The sequence below is a fragment of the Patella vulgata genome, chromosome 1 (assembly GCF_932274485.2).
Source record: "Patella vulgata chromosome 1, xgPatVulg1.2, whole genome shotgun sequence".
NCBI lineage: Eukaryota > Metazoa > Mollusca > Gastropoda > Patellidae > Patella > Patella vulgata.
The window spans coordinates 54178612-54198648 of NC_065879.2; the positions used below are offsets into that span (position 1 = coordinate 54178612).

General features: G+C 37.0%; 1 protein-coding gene across 3 annotated transcripts in view; it reads left to right on the forward strand.

The window, feature by feature from the left end:
• LOC126830306 (glycogenin-1) overlaps positions 1–16579 on the forward strand; it is a 280407-nt gene extending 263828 nt beyond the window's left edge. For 2 of the 3 annotated variants that reach the window (XM_050560679.2, XM_050560693.2), the window contains 2 exons: positions 12704–12900; positions 16023–16579. In XM_050560679.2, the coding sequence (XP_050416636.1) occupies positions 12704–12900; positions 16023–16122 (297 nt within the window). In that variant the 3' untranslated portion in view covers positions 16123–16579. Of the gene's footprint in view, positions 1–12703; positions 12926–16022 lie in introns of all 3 variants that reach the window. The other variant, XM_050560685.2, reaches the window with a different exon arrangement.
• Positions 16580–20037: the final 3458 nt, after the last annotated feature.

Here is a 20037-nt window from a genome sequence, read left to right on the forward strand (position 1 = left end):
TGGGCCTTCAGTGTGAAAGTGGTTCCACATCATTCTGCCATGCTGCCCCTCCACCCAGAACTCTTGTCACATAGTCTGCAAATTGTTCAGGAGATATGTGCTAAGTACTGACCACACTAATTAATCCCTTGTTAATCTCTCTATTGTTCCCGCGTTAACGCTTGTTAATCCCTCTATTGTTCCTCGTCTTGGTGAAACTTGTTTTTATTAGAAAAGTGGGCAATTGTTTTAAAATTGATATATGTTGTTTACATTAGTGAAATGAAGAAGCCTATTTAATTTCAATAATTTCTGTTTATTATGTCTAGAGTTATGGCTCTTGTTTCACTTTATTGAACCTTGTGAATGCTCTAACGCCAAAAGTTATCATCCGATCTTTCTGAAATTTATATGCATTATTTAGATTACTGAAACGAAGAAGCCTATTGAATGTCAGCAATTTCCGTTTATTACGTCTAGAGTTATGGCCCTTGTTTCACTTTATTGATCCTTGTGAACGCTCTAACGTCAAAAGTTATCATCAGATCTTTCTGAAATTTATTTGCATTATTGAGATTACTGAAACGAAGAATCCTATTGAATTTCAGCAATTTCTGTTATGTCTAGAGTTATGGCCTTTGTTTCACTTTATTGATCCTTGTGAACGCTCTAACGTCAAAAGTTATCATTCGATCTTTCTGAAAATTATATGCATTATTTAAATTAGTGAGACAAAAAAGCCTATTGAATTTCAGCAATTTCCGTTAATTACGTCTAGAGTTATGGCCCTTGTTTCACTTTATTGAACCTTGTGAATGCTCCATCACCAAAAGTTATCACCGAATCTTTGTGAAATGTATATGCATTATTTAGATTAGTGAAACGAAAAAGCCTATTGAATTTCAGCAATTTACGTTTATTACGTCTAGAGTTATGGCCCTTGTTTCACTTTATTGATCCTTGTGAACGCTCTAATGCCAAAAGTTATCACCCGATCTTTATGAAATTTATATGCATGATTTAAATTAGTGAAACGAAAAAGACTATTCAATTTCAGCAATTTACAATAATTACTTCTAGAGTTATTGCCCTTGTTTCATTTTGTTAAAACTTGTTAATGATCGATTGATGAAAGTTATCATCCGATATGTATGAAATTTATATGCATTATTTAAATTAGTAAAACGAAAAAGCCTGTCAAATTTCAACAATTTCTGTAGATTACTTCCAGAGTTGAGACCCTTGTTTCAGTTTGTAGAACCTTGTAAACTCTCAAACGACAAAATTTATAATATGATTTGTATGGAACTGTCTTGTAAAGACCCCCAATCACCTACAAAGGAATAAATATTCGACAACCCTTGTCGACCACTCGGACGATTTAGCTGCTGTGGGCGTATGTTTTGTTGCCTGGCAACCTATCTTTCAAAAGCATCATGCAATCAAACTATACACTAAGTTTCATCACTCTCTATCAGATAGAATCAAGATTATCTTGTCCCAAAGCATCGACCAATGAAATTGATTAGCTCTGCTTAGCTTTAGCTTGAAATGTTAACCATTGAACTCAGTCAAGACATTCACCTAATGAACATCTACATCAAGTTTAAACATTCTACCTCAATTAAAAGCAGAGTTGTCATGTTCCAAAGTCTTGACCAATCAAATTGCTTATCGCTCCTGAGCCTAAGCAGAAAATTCGCACCATCGAACTGAGTCAAGGTAATGATATAATGATAATGAATCTATATTCGGAGTTTCATCGCTCTAACTTCATTATAACTAAAGATATCGTGCCCCAAAGCATCAACATATTAGATTGTTTATCTCTGCTTACTGTAGGCAGACAATGTTCATCATCGAACTCCATCAAGGCATTCACCTAATGAACGCCTACATCAAGTTTAAACATTCTAACTCAATTAGGAGAGTTATGGTGTTCCAAAGTCTCAACCAATCAAATTGCTTATCGCTCTGCTTACCCTCCGCAGAAAATGTTCATTATCGAACTTAGTCAAGGCATTGATGTAATAAAGTTATAGACCAAGTTGTTGCTCGCTCACTAGACAGGATAGCTTCAAAATAAAAATGTACTAAAATATCTCCAAAACACCTTTATTCATACATTAAACATGAAAATAATATAATTCGGTTGTTGGGATAGCTGAACAGCACCGGGTAATCAGATATGACAGGTTCGGGACGCTTTGTGGGCGTTGCTAACAATATTCAAACACTAAACTTATAAATAAAAGAAATTTTACCGTACAAGAATTAAGTTCCTTTATAATTCTAGATATCAGTAAAGTAAAAATCTATTAAAACTCACACTAAAATCTCCAAATTCTACTGTTGCAATAACAGGGATTGACATAATAATCAGATCAGATCAAATCAACGGGCTCAACGCGCAGGCAACTTATATTAAATCTCCCTAAACGACAAAGGACTGGCAAGCCCAGACTTGGGAAACATTCCAAAATCATAAAAGAACCCTCGCCTATTACAAAATTGTTAGTATATATTTCCTACATTTTGACATTAAAAATCTACAAACATACATTCAGAACTGCTACAAGGATCCTCGAAAAATACACCATTTTCTAAAATCACTTTTTGGTTGCCCCAAAGAACCTAAACTTCCCAATACAGATTCTAACGCAAATAGATTTAATAGCTTCTTCCTCGATAAGATAGAGAAAATTCGTCATGGGCTTAAATCATCCACAAATAACACAGACAATGAGTCGGATATCAAATTGTTCAGCGGCCAGCAGTTAGAGTGTTTCATGCCTTTCAGTGAAAAGGAAATAAGAGAAGAAATCATCAAGTTGTCCAAACCTACAACTTGTCTTACTGACCCAATTCCCACTCCTTTAATATTTCAACTTCTGGATCACTCTGTCGATAAATAACAGCCTTGCTACTGGTGTATAACAGCCTTGATCAGGATGTGCTCAAGAATTTCCGCCCAGTGTCCAATCTTCCTTTTCTATCCAAGGTTCTAGAGAAGGTTGTAAGCATAAGGTTAAAGAACATTTGGCTACAAATTCATTACTTGATAAATTTCAATCTGCCTATCGCCAAAATCATAGTACCGAAACTGCCTTGCTCAGAGTGGTTAGAGATTTGCGTGGAGCTGTTGATAGTGGTAATATTGCCTCACTATTCATGTTAGACCTGTCGACAGCATTTGACACTATAGATAACAAGAGACTTCTCGAAAATCTATCCAAATACTGTGGGGTTGTAGACATGCCCATAAACTGGTTTAAATCGTATCTACAAGATCGGGCCCAGTCAGTTCTAATCGCACGTGGAAGATCCTGGGTTCGATCCCAGGCAGGCCTCGAAATGTTTAAAAAAAAGCTACCTGTCGCTTGCTTTTCTTCATACCTGTCGCTTCAGTAAATAACCAGTCACTCTCAATTATCAAAGACCAATCACATGACACATGTCCAATTGTTAAATTGTTTAGGTCTTGACGTATATTGCTCCATATAAATATCATAATATGAAACCTTTTTATTTCTTCCACATCGGAATGCCCAAAAGTTCTTGAAATTCGGCGAATCTGCTTTGGCTCAGCGACTCGAAGAATTGTACAATTCTATCATCCGTATCCACGCGAATTCCGCCAAGTATCATGGTACCCGCAAACTTGCTCACTAAATCGAATACTTCGCCGTTGAGGTATAGAATTCAGATTTTAAAATATCCGCAATAGGCCTACATTGATTATCAAAACACAAATCACACCTGCGCATGGCAGTGGCGGCGCCAAGGGGGGGAATTTGCCCCACCCCCAAAAATCTGGTCTGCCCTCTGTTTGCCCCCCCAATAATTTTAGAAAATAAGAAAAAGTATTTGTGGTACATTTTGGTAATCAATACCTTCTACAGTGAATAAATCCCACATCCCCACTCAGTCATAGACTTGCATGTTGTAGAGCATTTCCGACAGTCTATTTTTCAATATTTTCTTGGGGAGGTCCCCAATACCCCCACAAGGACTTGCTACTTTGGCGCTCATAAGGGGAATACGTTGAGGTTCACAAGTCTGTTCATTTGACATTTTGTTCTATGGTCGGATAAACTAGTGACAAGGCAACAGGCGGTATCTGGTCAGACCTATTTATCTCGACGATTGGTGCCTGACTGAATACTGTCAGACAGCATTTCCGGCAGTCTATTTTTCAATATTTTCTGGGGGGAGGTCCCCCATACCCTCCATAAGGACTCCCTACTTTGACGCTCATGAGTGGGCTACGTCGAGGTTCGCAAGTCCGTTCGTTTGATACTTTAACTCAACAATCAGTGCCTGAAATATTGCCAGGCTCCATTTCTGGCAATCTGGTTTTCAAAATTTTCTGAGGGAGCGCCCCCCCCCCCCCTAGTTGAAGCTCGTGCCTTTGCCCCCTTAACCTTGGAATTTGCCTCAGCTTTGCCCCTCCAACCACCGACGGCTGGCGCATTGGTACCTTATTTACATGTACCGCGTGCGGAGGACAGGTAATGCCCCCTGGAATTCCTTTTTCACATATCTTGTCTATATTTACGTTACAAATTATATTTATATATGAAATATTTTTCCGATCTAATTATTTGATTTTGTAAATTTTCTTAGCCTTTATTTATCGAAATTGTTTTAAACTTTTTAAATGATTATATACACCATTCAATGAGCCGTGTGCATTTCCATTCCAGCTACCACTATGAACTATTTTAGATGACCTGGGGGGTGCGTTCTAATTTATTTAGATATAATATTTCATAATGCTATAAACTAGTGTCAAGCAGATGAAAACAAGTGTAGATGGTGTGAAATTCATTGTTATAAAATTGTCTACTTCCAAACTGTGTGAGTAATTGTTGTCAACGACAGAGCGAAATGTAAACAGTGCAAATGGCGGTTTTTCGCGGTATTTCCTTGCTTAATTAATGTATGATACGTAGACGTGAGTATTGTGGTCTTAAGTCAATTTACTGAAGATCAAGTTAAATTTAGTAAAATTTACTTGCTACCTGTCAGATAAAAAAATCGGTTGTCTGTGACAAGTAGACAGGCGAACATTTCGAGCCATGGATCCCAGGTGTTGGCTGGGAAAGGTTTTCCAGCTTGGTTTCCCATAGCCTGAACGTAACGTAAAAGAACACTTGGCAGTAGGAATTCAATGAGCAAAATTTCCCTCAAAGCACCCTGCATGACATATCCCTGTCTTCATTATCCCAGTTGGTACAGAAAAATAGGACATTAAACCCCATTTCATTTCATGGTAATTAGTGGCATGTACATGTATCTGATTGGACATTATTTTTATACGCCCACATTTTCATGTGGACGTATTATGCCGTCGCCCCTGTCCGTTCGGACGTCCGTCCGTCCGTCCACAATTGTTTGTGGACTCTCTACAGGTCACAATTCTTATCTGATATTGACGAAACTTGAAATATAGGTTTATCGCCAAAAGATCTCGGCTGCTTTCGATATTGGCATGCATCGGATCGAAACTTCATGGATTATGGCCCCTGATTGTACGAAAAATCACGTTTTTAGCTTGTGGACCCTATTGAGGTCACAATTTTTATCCGATTTATTTGAAACTTGAAATGTAAGTTTATAACCTAAAGATCTCGGTTCCTTTCGATATTCGCGCATATCGGACCGTAACTTTCTGAATTATGGCCGCTGATTGTACGAAAAATCGCGTTTTTAGCTTGTGGACCCTATAGAGGTCATAATTTTTATCTGATTTAAAAAAACGTATTATTATATCACCGTTACACCCTAAGGACGTCTGAGGTCATAATTTTTATCCGATTTAAAAAATCGTATTATTATATCATTGTTACACCCTAGAACAGCTGAGTTCAAATTTCGTGAAAATCGGCCCAAAACTGACAGACCAAATGGCCGCCCTTCGTTCTCAAATAGCGTAAAGATATGGTATATTAAGGTTGTGGACCCTATAGAGGTCACAATTTATATCCGATTTTGTTGAAACTTGAAATGTAATTCCTTTCGATATTTGCGCATATCGAATTATAATTTCCTGAATTATGGCCCTGATTGTAGGAAAAATCACTTTCTTTTTAGCTTGTTCTCTATCCATCTCTCGAAAATGTGGGCGTATCCTGCCTGGCAGCTGCTGGTTTATAATTGTATCATATTACTTGATAAAGTCTGGAGAATCCTAGTCAAACCAGTTCTCTGTAATAAACGGTATGAGTATTGTATAGAATTTTGTCAAGTGTATTTTTTTAAGAAATCAAATTGAGGCTCAGTAAGGTTCTGGATGGCTCAGTAAGGCCCTGGATCACCTCCAGCAGTGTTTCCCCCCTTGTCAGTGGAGCACAAAGGAGAATCTGAGAAAGCCACTAACTTTGTGTTTGACACGCAATTGCAAAAATCATATTTCTCGGCTTCTCTTATGAATACTATTGAAATCCACCCTCACCACCCAAGGTTTTTAGTTCAGTCTAGTGTGGAAGCTCGGCAATGCAACATGACAGAGAGAAAATGTTAAAAACCACACAGCACTACAAATAATATTAATACGAATATCATTGATTGTCGGAAATGTTAGCATCTGGTGTGACAGGGACTTGAAAAACCACATCCAGTCGTTCGCATGGTAAGTTATGAAAAGCCTAGGTCCCATGACGTGAGGTCATGCAGGCGTTCTCATACACAGAAGAGCCCTTGACAGTTGGAATAATGTTAACTGGCCAAAATTTCGCTCACATACATATAGGAGAACCCCTGACAGTTTGAATACTGTTGTCCAGGCAAAATTTCGCTCAAGGTGCGAAGTAAAACCTATTTTATTAAAATGGTTGCCATGGTAACCTACAAAAACACTGACCGACAAAATGGACATTCTTTGTATGCAAATTGTGTATAAGTATGTAATACAAAGATTATGGACCCTCTAGAGGTCACAATTTTCATCCAATTTTGATAAAACTTAAAACATATCTTTATATTCCATAAGTCCCTTTTGATATTTGCGCATTTCAGACCATAACTTTCTGGATTATTGCCCCTGATTGTACAAAAAATCCTGTTTGTTTTTAGCTTGTTCTCTATCCATCTCTTGCAAAATGTGGGCGTATCCTGCCTGGTAGCCGCTGGTTAACAATATGTAACGATAAAGAACTATTTCTTTCCCGAATAAAATCTCTTTATTTTAAGTGCACTGTCAAAGGCGGTACACAATTACGCATTTGAAAAGAAATTTCAAAACTTCCATTTCTAAAACATACCAAGTTTGACATTTCTTATAAGTATATAACCGTCTACATATTGGATAATGATTCAATTTAAATTTTATTTAAAATTTTCTGTAGTTACCTAATCCTATCTGTGCAATCCCCCTGCACTTACTACTAGAGGTCACAATTTTCATCCGATTTTGATGAAACTTGAAATGCATGTTTATAATTATAACCCAAAGATCTTGTTTACTTTGATATTTGCAAATATCAGATCATAACTTCCTGAATTATGGCCCTTGATTGTACGAAATATCGTGTTTTGAGCTTGTGGTCCCTATAGAGGTCACAATTTTTATCCGATTTAAAAAAAACGTTCCTTGAGATATTGGGGGGTTGGATGACCGAATGGTTAGCACGTGCACACTGCGCTGTATCATATGGTCTGTCATTGAGTCAACTGGCGGCGTTTCGATTCCCTGGTTGTACGTGACAAGGAGTAGGGTCGCTTGTCCAACCTCTTGGGTTTTCTCTGGGTCCTCCGGTTTCCTCCCACTGCTAAAGACCCCTACGCGCAAACGAATTATTGAAATAAAATTGAACCATGTGTTAGTCCCGAAATGACCTAGTTTATGTCGAGTGGACGTTGAACCCCATTTCTCTCTCTCTCCCTTGAGATATTTGCACCTATCGGATCGTAACTTCCTGAATTTATGCCCCCTGATTGTACAAAAAATTGTTTTTTTACCTTGTGGTCCCTCTAGATGTCACAATTATTATCCAATTTAAAAAAACGTTTGAATACATCATGTTACACTGTAATGATGCTGGAGTTCGAATTTCGTGAAAATCAGACCAAAACTGCCTGACAAAATGGCCGCCCCTCGTACGTAAATATGGTATATCAAGGTTGTAGGTGGACCCTCTAGAGGCCACAATTTTGATCTGATTTTGATGAGACTTCAAATACCGGTACATGTTTATAACCCAAAGATCTTGGTTCCTTTCGATAGCCATGCATATCGGATTGTAACTTTTGAAAAATAAATGTGGGATCAATTAATATGTGTCATCTATTTATTTTGGGATTTCGGCGGGGTACATCAGCCTCACTGTTGGCTTGTTAAGTTTGGTTTAAAGCATTGGGGTCTGCGACTTTCCTTTGCCTAAAACCTTGTGAATGTGATACAGGCTACAGTTTTTGACAGATCTTTTTATAGGTCCACATTCATAATGTGGACGTATTATGCCGTCGCCCCTGTCTGTGTGTGTGTGTCTGTGGGTCGCCTACAGGGCGCAATTATTACTTGATTTTCTTCAAACTTTGTATACTTATTCCTTATACCCTAAGGATGATCCCTATTGTTTTTGGTGTGCATGCCCAACCCTCAGGGGCAGAGCCACGCCCATTTTTTGTATTTGTTTGTCGTCTACAGACCGCATTTCTTAACGTATCATTTTGAAACTTTGCAGAGCCACACCCATTTTCTTTTTGGGTTTTTGTATGTTGACTGCAGGGCACAATTCTTGACTTATCGTCTTGAAACTTTACATACTTATTCCATATACCTATTGTTTTTGGCACATGCCCTTGGTGCATGCCCTACCCCCAGGGGCAGAGCCACATCCTTTTTTTGTATTTCTCATCTACAGGTCGCATTTCTTAACGAATCCACTTCAAACTTAGGTTTTCCTTATACCCTAAGGATCATCACTATTGTTTTTGGTACATGCCCAACCCCCAGTTGCAGAGCCATGCCCCTTTTCTTTTGGGGTTTTTGTATGTTGCCTACAGGACGCAATTCTTGACTTATCGTCTTGAAACTTTACATACTTATTCCTTATACCCGAAGGATGATCCCTATTGTTTTTGGTTCATGCCCTACCCCCAGGGGCAGAGCCACATCCTTTTTTTTTGGTCCCCCGCCTTGCGAAGAAAGCAGGGAACTATTAAAATGGGTTCGTCCTTCTGACCGTCACACTTTTTGGGACACAATAACTCTCTTGACTAAGTTCGATAATGAACATTTTCTGCTGAGGGTAAGCAGAGCGATAAGCAATTTGATTGGACGAGACTTTGGAACACAATAACTCTCCTTCTAATTGAGGTAGAATGTTCAAACTTGGTGTAGGCATTCATTAGGTGACTCCCTTGATGGAGTTCGATGATGAACATTGTCTGCTTACGGTAGGCAGAGATAAGCAATCTGATTGGTTGATGCTTTAGGGGCACAATAACTTTGGTTATATGAAGTGAGAGAGATGAAACTCTGAATATAGATTCATTATATCACTACCTTGACTAAGTTCGATTGTGCAAATTTTCTGCTTAGGCTCAGGAGTGATAAGCAATTTGATTGGTCAAGACTTTGGAACATAAAAACTCTGCTTTTAATTGAGGTAGAATGTTTAAACCTGATGTAGATGTTCATTAGGTGAATGTCTTGACTGATTTCAATGATTAACATTTCAAGCTAAAGCTAAGCAGAGCTAATCAATTTCATTGGTTGATGCTTTGGGACAAGAACTTTGCATATTTATACCTTATACCGTAAAGACAGCAACTATTTATTTTTGTGCATGCCCCGACCTCCTTCGGCAGTGTCATACCCACTTTTTTGTTAATATTTTGTCTGTAAATTTGGCAAAACAAACCCAACGCCTAGCCTTCTTTGCCTCTTTGTCATATTACAGCCATTTCATATTTCATTCTCTTCATTTTAAAAAGTACCATATCAATCAAAGCTGGAATGTGGACATATATTGCAGCGTTAGCGATGCTCTTGTTCAAATTTAGTGGGAAGCATGGGGGTCACGATACTGAGAGGACAATCCCTATCGATATTCAGCGTTCTGCGACTTTCCGTTTCAGAGTTATCCACCTTTGCTAGAAACCTTGTGACCACAATGGAGGCTGTAGTTTTTAACAGATGTTTTTCAGATTAGGTGGAAAGCATTAGTCACGAAAGGATGGTTTTTCAGCGTTCCATGACTTTTCATTACAGAGTTGGGGATCACAGTGGGTAAGACGCTGGCTCGCTAGTCTGGAGGTCGGGTATTCAATCCCTGCATTGGCCGAGAAAGTTCATCCAGATTTTCCGGCGTGGTTCTCCCTTGTCAGTGATGCAGGATGGAGGGCCTGACAAGGATAGCTGTCTAGTCGTTCGGTTGGGACGAAAAACTGAGGTCCCGTGTACACATTAGCATGCACGTAAAAGATCCCTTGACAGTTGGAATTCGATATAAGAGTAGGCCGTAGTGCCGCTGTCCAGGCAAAATTTCCCTCATAGCACACTGTATGGCGTATGCCCGTCTTCATTAGCCGAGTTCGGAGCAAAACAGTAGGACGTTAAACCCCATTTCATTCCATTACAATTACAGAGTTTTCCCCCTTTTCCGAAAACATTGTGAACACGAAGAGGTTTTACCAGATTTTTTTCAAATTTTGATGGAAAGCATATGGGTCATGAGAGGATGAAGTCGATGAACCCTATCGATATTAATAATCCGCAGCCTTGCGTTCCAGAGTTATGCCCCCTTTGCCAAAAACCTTGTGCATCCAATAGAAGCCATAAAATGAAATGGGGTTTAACGTCCTACTGTTCTGCTCCTATACTGGGCTAATGAAGACGGGCTTACGCCATACAGTGTGCTATGTGGGAAATTTTGCCCGGGCAGCGGCACTATCGCCTACTCTTATATCGAATTCCAACTGCCAAGGGATCTTTTACGTGCATTCCAATGTATACATGGGACCTCGGTTTTTCGTCTCATCCAAAAGACTAGACAGCTGTCCTTGTCAGGCCCTCTGTTCTGCACCACTGTTAAGGGGAAACCACGTAGGAAAATCCAGATGAACTTTCTCGGCCAATGCAGGGATCGAACACCCGACCTCCAGGCTAGCAAGCCAGCGTCTTAACCACCTAGCCACCGTGGCTCCAATAGAGGCTATAGGTTTTAACATTTTTTTTTTTTACAGTACTCATTCTGCCATGGTTTGTGCATGTACATAGGTAGAACTCAATGACCATTAAATACCGCCCAGATTATTCAGTGGTTCAAGAGAGTGTATTCCTGCGTAAGGGATACAGTCGAGTGAACCATTGAATAACCCGACCGGTGTTCAATGGTCATTGAGTTCTGTTTTTATTCTATAACTACATGCAAATCTCAAAATACATTGTACTATCCAGATTATCAAAAAAAATCATCACCAATAACGTTAAAATTCATCATAGATTTCGCCCTTTTTATACGCCCACATTGAAATGTGGTCGTATATTGTCGTCGCATCCGTCCGGCGTCCACAATTGCTTGTGGACGCTCTAGAGGCCAAAGTTTATATCCGATTGACCTAGAGGCCAAAGTTTATATCCGATTGACCTTAAATTTATACACAGTGTTTAAGGTCTTGAGACGAAGAAGCCTATTGATTTTCAGCGATTTCCGATAATTACTGCCAGAGTTATGGTCCTTGATCACTTCAAAATATCTTGTGGACGCTCTAGAGGCCAAAGTTAACATCCGATTGACCTTAAATTTATACACAGTGTTTAAGGTCATCAGACAAAGAATCCTATTGATATTCAACAATTTCCGCTCTAAAGGCTAAAGTTATCATCCGATTGACTTCAGATTGATACACAGAGTTTAAGATCTTGAGACGAACAAGTATATTGATTTTCAATGAATTTTTATGACTTGAACAGTTAAATCCATGATATTAAAAGTTTTGTATACAAAACATTAGCATGGGGCAGAACTTTATAAAAATCAAACAAATTCTAATGGTTTTCTGATAATTACTTCATGAGTCGTTACTCTTAATGAGATTTAAGTGTATTATTAATGTTTCATTACCGAAAAAAGTAAAAATATGCGACAACTCTTGTTGACTGCCCGGACGATATAGCTGTTGTGGGCGTATGTTTTGTTGCCTGGCAACCTATCTTTTCTTTCTTTTTTACAAAAATTGTGGTTGCCTAGTGGTGGCATCATTACATTTTGACGGAATTCTGAAAGTGACGTCTTTCTGGACAAAAGTAGTATGTGTCAAAGCCATTGAATACAACCATGTTATTTAATGGCTGTATTCAATGATATTTGCTTGTATTTGCATGTAGTTATAGAATAAATATTATAATTTTTATTCTATAAAATTATAATATTTATTCTATAACTACATATTAATGTGGTTGTATATTTCTGTTGCATCTGTCTGTCCACACTTACTAGAGTTAGATTTATTTAATGTTTTGCGGGGTAAAGATGATACCCTACCCATAGATTTTGAGTATACGATGTATACGATTATTGCTAAATATACATTACCGTACATTACCTTACCTGGCAAGCTTTATTTAAATGATCATATCTGATCACTTTATATTATATGTTATTAAAACTGTAATTATAGAGATAACATTTATTGTAAAATATTTGATGTATTTTATTTATGTTATCTTATTATGTAATACATTATATAATTTAAACATTTTTTATCATTGCAGGGTGGACTTGTAGGAGAGTTAGCCTCTTTACAGGTCATGGCTGGTAGACCATCTATTGTTTATATGGATGAAGTAGATCGAAAACAGGCCTGGGAACGTGGTCAAATGGACTACATGGGAGTCGATAGCTTTGACAATATTAAACGTAAATTAGATAGCAAGATTGTGGAACGATCACCTAGTCCTGTTTCTTCCAGGCAAGTGATAAATGAAACTGGTGAGGTTGGTGGTATTGTAAATTACCTTCCACCATCTGATCGGGTTGATGATCAGAATAAAATTTCTCCTATCAGTACTTCAGAATATGCACAAAATATCATAGATTCTGCAATAACATCTGTCTTCAATGACTCTAAATCGGCTGAAATTGTTGATAAATCTGCTAATGAAATGGCTTTCATCCAAGTTGATGAACAGCCCTCGTCGGACACGCCTTTGATTAGCCTATCCTTGTCAGACACACGATTAACTAACCTGCCCAATGTAACAGCATTGCAGCCTGATGATGTAATACTGTCGTCAGATATTTTAACTACAAAAGCTGAATCTGATGTTGATTCAACATTTTCGTTATCTGATGTTGATTCAACATTTACGTTATCTTCCATTTATACAACTGGCGACACATCTGCTATGTTAGAGACTGAGGATACAAGTAATGAAAAGAAAACTGCTAAACCATTGTTGTCATCGCCACCCAGTAAAACAATAGAACTAACACCATTGTCTAGTCCTCCCATTGAAAAACAGGGCCCTTCACCACCCAGTAAAACACAAGTCTCAGCATCGTTGTCAGCACTGCCGAGTGATGATACTTCACCATCTAAACCCAACAAACAATCTACCATCCCACAATCAGTTATTTCTAAAACTGCTGATGTAGAGCTAGCAAGCACTGCCCCAAAAGCAATTTTCAAATATGGTAGTGCCAAAACTGCTCCATTACCTTTTGAAGCTGCAAAGATTTCTTCTGAAAGCAAACCGTTAACAGGTCTTGGTAAAGTTACATCTGCAGAATCAAAAACCACAACAGAAAAAGCTCCAACACCTGAACCAAAACCAGCTGACGCAAAAAAAACATCTGTTCTTCTTAAAACTATAAAACCTGAACAGAAGGCATCTCCATTTGCTAAAGGTCCCATATCTGATCCAAAAGCATCTTTTGTCCTTCCAAAAACTATAAAACCTGAACAGTTGTCGTCTCCATTTGCTAAAGATCCTTTAGCAGACCCAAAAGCATCTTCTATTCTTCCTAAATCTATAAAACCTGAACAGAAATCGTCCCCATTTGCTAAAGTTCCCATACCTGACCCCAAAGCACCTTCTTTCCTTACTAAAACTATAATACCCGAACAGAAGTCCACTCCTTGTTTTAAAGATCCCATACCTGATCCAAAATCATCTTCTGTCTTTCCCAAAACAATAAAACCCGAACAGAAGCCATCCTCACTTTTTGGCAAGACTGTTGCATCTGAGCCAAAAGGACACTTACCAAAAGATGTAAAATCAGTAGAATCACCCACAAAATCAAAACCTACCTCAGTGTATGGTGTTGGTCTTAAATCTGCAGCTCCTACTGTTCAATTAGCTTCTAAATCCCCAGCCTCTGCTCAGGCTGAACCCCCTGCTGTAAGCTCTAAGAAAGCCTTTGTTCCACCACCTTCTAAACGATCTGGTGTTGGACAAAGTTCCGTCTTAAAGAGGTACAACCCAAAGTAAAATCTGACATCAAAGGATTAAACTACGATATATCTGGAAAGTTTGTAGGCTTCTTTGAAATTTATTAATAATCACAAGCTTCTGCTGTAATCAATTTTAAAATCTTATTAACACTATCTTTATTGTTGACAATCATAATTATGCCATTTAAAGATTTTGAAAAAATTGTTGGTGAGACAACCGCTCCCTTGTTATACAACTTGCTTGGATTGTTCCTTTCTCAGTAGAAATTTGGAGATATTTTGTTGAAGTCTAGCTTGAGTGTGGCTTAAAGTATATTATTAGCAGATACCTCCTAAAGTACACCAGAGCACTTAACTTAACATGGGTAATCTTCCAAATTATTTTTGTTATGTCAGTATGTAAGGTCCAGGATCTAGGCAAAGTCCCCCCCCCCCCATCATAAATCACAACCATGAAAATAGTGGTACAAATGAAGTGTCGTGATGAAAGATCTAGTTTTTTGCATCAGAGACGTATTAACACATCTCTGTTACCACAAATGCTTTAAAGATAAGAAACCATTTATCATAGGGAAACCACAAAGTTGCTGGTGGGCATATATTTGTTGCGTAAATGCTGCACAATGAACAGTTTTACTTAAATGCATGGACTTGAATTAACAACTAAACATACAAAAGAGCAGATAACTCTAGTCAGTCATCTGTACTTTACTTATTTCTTTATAGTGCTGAAATTTTTATTGTCCCAACAATATCTTTATTGTTTGTTGTCTGTCCTGAAATTTTTATCATTTTATAGATTAAGCAACTCTACAGTTTGCAAATGGAGGAATTAACAGAGGTGTGCCTTTTTCAGATTTCTTATATTGCATTGATTGACTGTGTCTGTGACTACAGCAAATCAATCTCATATCTGTTTAACTTCAAGCAATGTTTCTGCTAATCGAATTGACATAGACTTAGGGTCATGCCTGACAAAATGATTACTATATGCACTGTCAAAAGAATTGCATTGAAATGTTCCGCAAACTTTTATTAACTACCTTACAGTCAATCAGACCACCAAATATTAGGGTGCTGTTGTACCAACCACTGGATAAAATGCTAAAACAGTGGAGAATGGCATACTCATCGAGCAAAACCTTTTTTATGCGCCTATTGATTTTCAGCGATTTCTGATAATTCTGCCACTTCAAAAAATCTTGTGGACGTTCTAGAGGCTAAAGTTAATATCCGATTGATTTTAAATTTAAGGTCATGAGATTTTCTGATAATCACTTAATGAGTTGTTACTCTTGATCAGATTTTAGTGTATTATAAATGTTTCATTACTGAAAAAAAGTAAAAATATGCGACAACTCTTGTTGACTGCCCATTTGATTTAGCTGCTGTGGGCGTATGTTTCGTTGCCTGGCAACCTATCTTTTCTTCTCCAATTAATTCCAAAAGTGAAATGATTTGATTAAAACCAGGAGCATCTCAGCCTGTCTGCACCATTACATGTACAGATTCATCATTGGTACATTAATCAAAGGAATACACTCTTAACAAATTAATTAATCCCCTCCTTTCCACCTTTTGTGTTGTTAACTGTGTGAGAGCATGTGCATATGTTTGTCTTTGGTTTTTTTTTTCAGACTCACAGGAGCTACAAATACTTCAGAGCCAGATAATACCACCTCAGTAAAAGAGACAGAACTAACATCAATCCTTTCTTCCACAATTACTGAACAATAACTTACATCATTTAATCACTTCATAACTGGGGATTAACAGTGTCTGCTCTGATAGAGGGGTTAGAGATCAGAGAAAATAGTAGGATATCAAATTACTAACACCGCTGATAGCTTTACAAATCAGAATTTTTCGAGTGCTACAAATCAGATGATCTTTATACTATTGATATTTTGAATTAAACCGCTCACAAAAATGTGTGTCTCCGTAGACAAAGATAGCTCTTGTGTTCCAGATTTTACCAAGAAATAATTTTATGTCTGCCTCTGGGTTTTCTATTCTATAAAAATGGAAAGAAAAATACAATTCAGTAAGAATTGTCCACTGTACCAGTTCAGAGCACTCCAAAAATTTCAATTAGTAATCCTATCGCACTAGTCAGATTTAATCCAAAGGAATCGATTTGATGTACAAAACTGTGAAATAATAAACTGTAGACATTAAAACTAGAATGTTACAAGTGAATTTTCAATTGCTTATTTCAACTTTATATGCAATAATTGTCATCGGAAGCCATGATAGATTCAAATTGTGAACTCAAAGTATTCAGCTGATAAAGATAACATTTATTAACTTGTCAGAATGTTTACTAACCTGTCTGTTGGTAGCCAGCCAAATTCTGACAAGAAAATGTGAAAGAACCAAATGTATCTAGGGCCCATATAGGCTAGCCTTACCCAATTACGGTCATATCTTTTAACATTCATTGTTAATACTACACCAAATGACCAAAGACCTTTTCATCCTCCGAAATAAAACAATAAATACTGCTGTTTTTTTAATCCGACACCAACTTTCTGATTTAGGTGAACAATAAAATGGTTGAATAAATTTTATGTGATCATTTGTTTGCAAGATGGATCGCTTTGTCGTCGCCCTCGTCCATCCGTCCACAATTTGTTTGTGGACACTCTACAGGTCACAATTTTTATTCGATTTTGTGGAAACTTAAAATATAGGTCTATCTCCCAAATAGAATATGATGTTACTTGACAGCCTAATATGTCGCCGGATGTTGATGGAGAATATCCACGGGAATTTCAGAATGATGTACGTCTAATAGTAACATTATGTTGTTTAAAATGTTTTCATGTACGGCTTTCTCATTGGCAATGCGTTGATTATCGCTATCAATATGTCTGGAGATGGTCATAACTGTCAAATATGCGACATTTTAAAATGACGTAATAAAGAGAATATGAGACAAAACTAAAGTATATAAATACAACGTAGAATTACTTTTGCAATATAATTAAGAAGACTATTTTTATGGGAGCTTTTTTCGCAATTTTTAAATTAGCGGGAGCTTTTTTATGGCTCCCGCACTATTTCGTAAACTTGAAGGACTGACTTCATGGATTATGGCCCCTGATTGTACAAAAAATCACGTTTTTAGTTTGTGGATCTTCTAGAGGTCACAATTGTTATCAGATTTTGATGAAACTTGAAATATATGTTTATAACCCAACGCTATCGTCGATATTTGTGCATATCGGACTGTAACTTCCTGGATTATGGCCCATGATTGAACGAAAAATTATGTGAGGTCACAAATTTTATCTGATTTTGATGAAACTTGAAATATATGTTTATAACCCAAGGCTATCGGTTCCTGTCGATATTTGCGCATATCAGACTGTAACTTCCTGGATTATGGCCCCTGATTGAATGAAAAATCACGTTTTTAGAGTTTGAATTTCGTGAAAATCGGACCGAAATTGCCGGACAAAATGGCTGCCCCTCGTAAGCAAAATAGTGTAAAAATATGTGGTATATGTTGTTGACACTCTAGAGGTCATACTTTTGACCCGATTTTGATGAAACTTAAAATACATGTTTATAACCCACAGATCTTGGTTCCCTTCAAAATTTGAGCATATCGGATAGTAACTTTCTGAATTATGGCCCTTGATTGTACAGAAAATCACGTTTTTAGCTTGTGGTCCCTCAAGAGTTCAAAATTTTTATCCGATTTTAAAAAAAACGTTTGCATATATCACCGTTACGCCCTAATGATGGTTGAGTTAGAATTTCAAGAAAATCGGATCAAAATTGCTGGACAAAATGGCCACCCCTCGTACGCAAATATTGTAAATATATTGTATATCAAGGTTGTAGAGAGTTATATCATGGAAAATGTACTTCAAATGTGATGCTGATGTTTGGCTGTTCCATTTGCCTCCTTATATCACCCAAAACAAGCAAATAATAACCTAATACAACTAAATTCTCATCAAATACAACCCAATATGAGTAAATAACAACTTTATATTGTCAAATAACAGCACATTAGTGTAATTACTGCAATGACTATTCGATATTTTGCAGAAAATTTAAATGTTTACCCAGTTATTTCCCTTTACAATTGATAATTAGATATTTCATTACTACTCAGGTTAATCATATTCTTTGGCTTTGCAGTACGTTAAACTCCATTTCATTTCATTGCAGTTGGTTTCCAAAGCAACGAAGTTAAAACAAGAAAAAAGAGTATTTTGTTGTGTATATTTTAATCATTATATATCCTTAAATCAAAAAGCGCTAACTACTATATTATTATATAAGATGGCCATAAACAATTTTGATGTAAAGTCTCCCTTTCACTAATTTGCTTAAACATTTACATCTCTGTCGATTTCTTTGATGATCAAACAAAACCAAACCTGATTACCCAATCAACAATCTTAATCCCGTTGATTAATTTTTAAGTCCGTTAGAATTATATACGAGGGGAAACTTTTATATGTTATTTTATATATTGATATTCTTTTAACAAGTAATATTTGTCTATTCTTGTGTATATGTGTTGATAAAAATATGCTTTAAAGTGTAATATTGAATAATATGGCCTCGTGTTAATTCAATGAAAACAATAACTATGTCCGGGACATCTGATCTGTAATAAATTTTTTTATAGCCACCACTTGACGATACCCATGGAGGGGTTGAAATAGTTTATCGTCTTGAAAACCCAACGGCAAAGCTAAAGAAGGTGATTAATCTAAATAGCAATCTAAAATTTATTTATCGGTTGAAAAGGGAGATAACTGCAAATTATCAAATATTAGTTGCAGTAATTATACTAATGTGCTGTTATTTGACAATATAAGGTTGTTATTTGATAATATTGAGTAGTATTTGGTAGTGCTTGATAAGTAATGGTAGTATTGGGTTATTATTTGCTTGTTTTGCGTGATATAGGGAGGCAAATATAACAGCCGGACATTGGTATCACATTTGAAGTACATTTCACGCGATATAACTCTCTATTTTTGAAAAAAAAATCAAGTGATCTGTCCATTATGCATCATTATGTTGTAGTTGGGGTAATATGTGGTGATAAGGAGGTGGTATTGGGTAATATTGGGTAAATCATCTCGCCGCAATTTTGATTCAATTTTGATGAAACTTGAAATACATGTTTATAACCCAAAGATCTTGGTTCCTTTCAAAATTTGCGGATGTCGTAACTTCCTGAATTATGGTCCTTGATTGTACGAAAAATGACATTTTTAGCTTGTGGTCCTAGAGGTCACAATTTTTATCCGATTGAAAAAAAACCGTTTGAATATATCACCGTTACACCCTAATGACAGCTGGGACCAAAACTGCCGGACAAAATGGCCGCCCTTCATACACAAATATTGTAAATATATATTAAGGTTGTGGACCCTCTAGAATTCACAATTTTTATCCGATTTTGATATATCTTTATAACCTAAAGATCTTGGTTCCTGTTGATATTCGCGCATATCAGATTGTAACTTTCTGAATTATGGCCCTTTACAAAGTGACAATGTAATCATAAATAAACAACAAGATTATGGACATGTTAACGATTGTATACAGAGTCAGTTAAAAGCCTGATTAAATAAATGTGTTTTAAGTTGTTTTTATACGCCCACATTGAAATGTGGT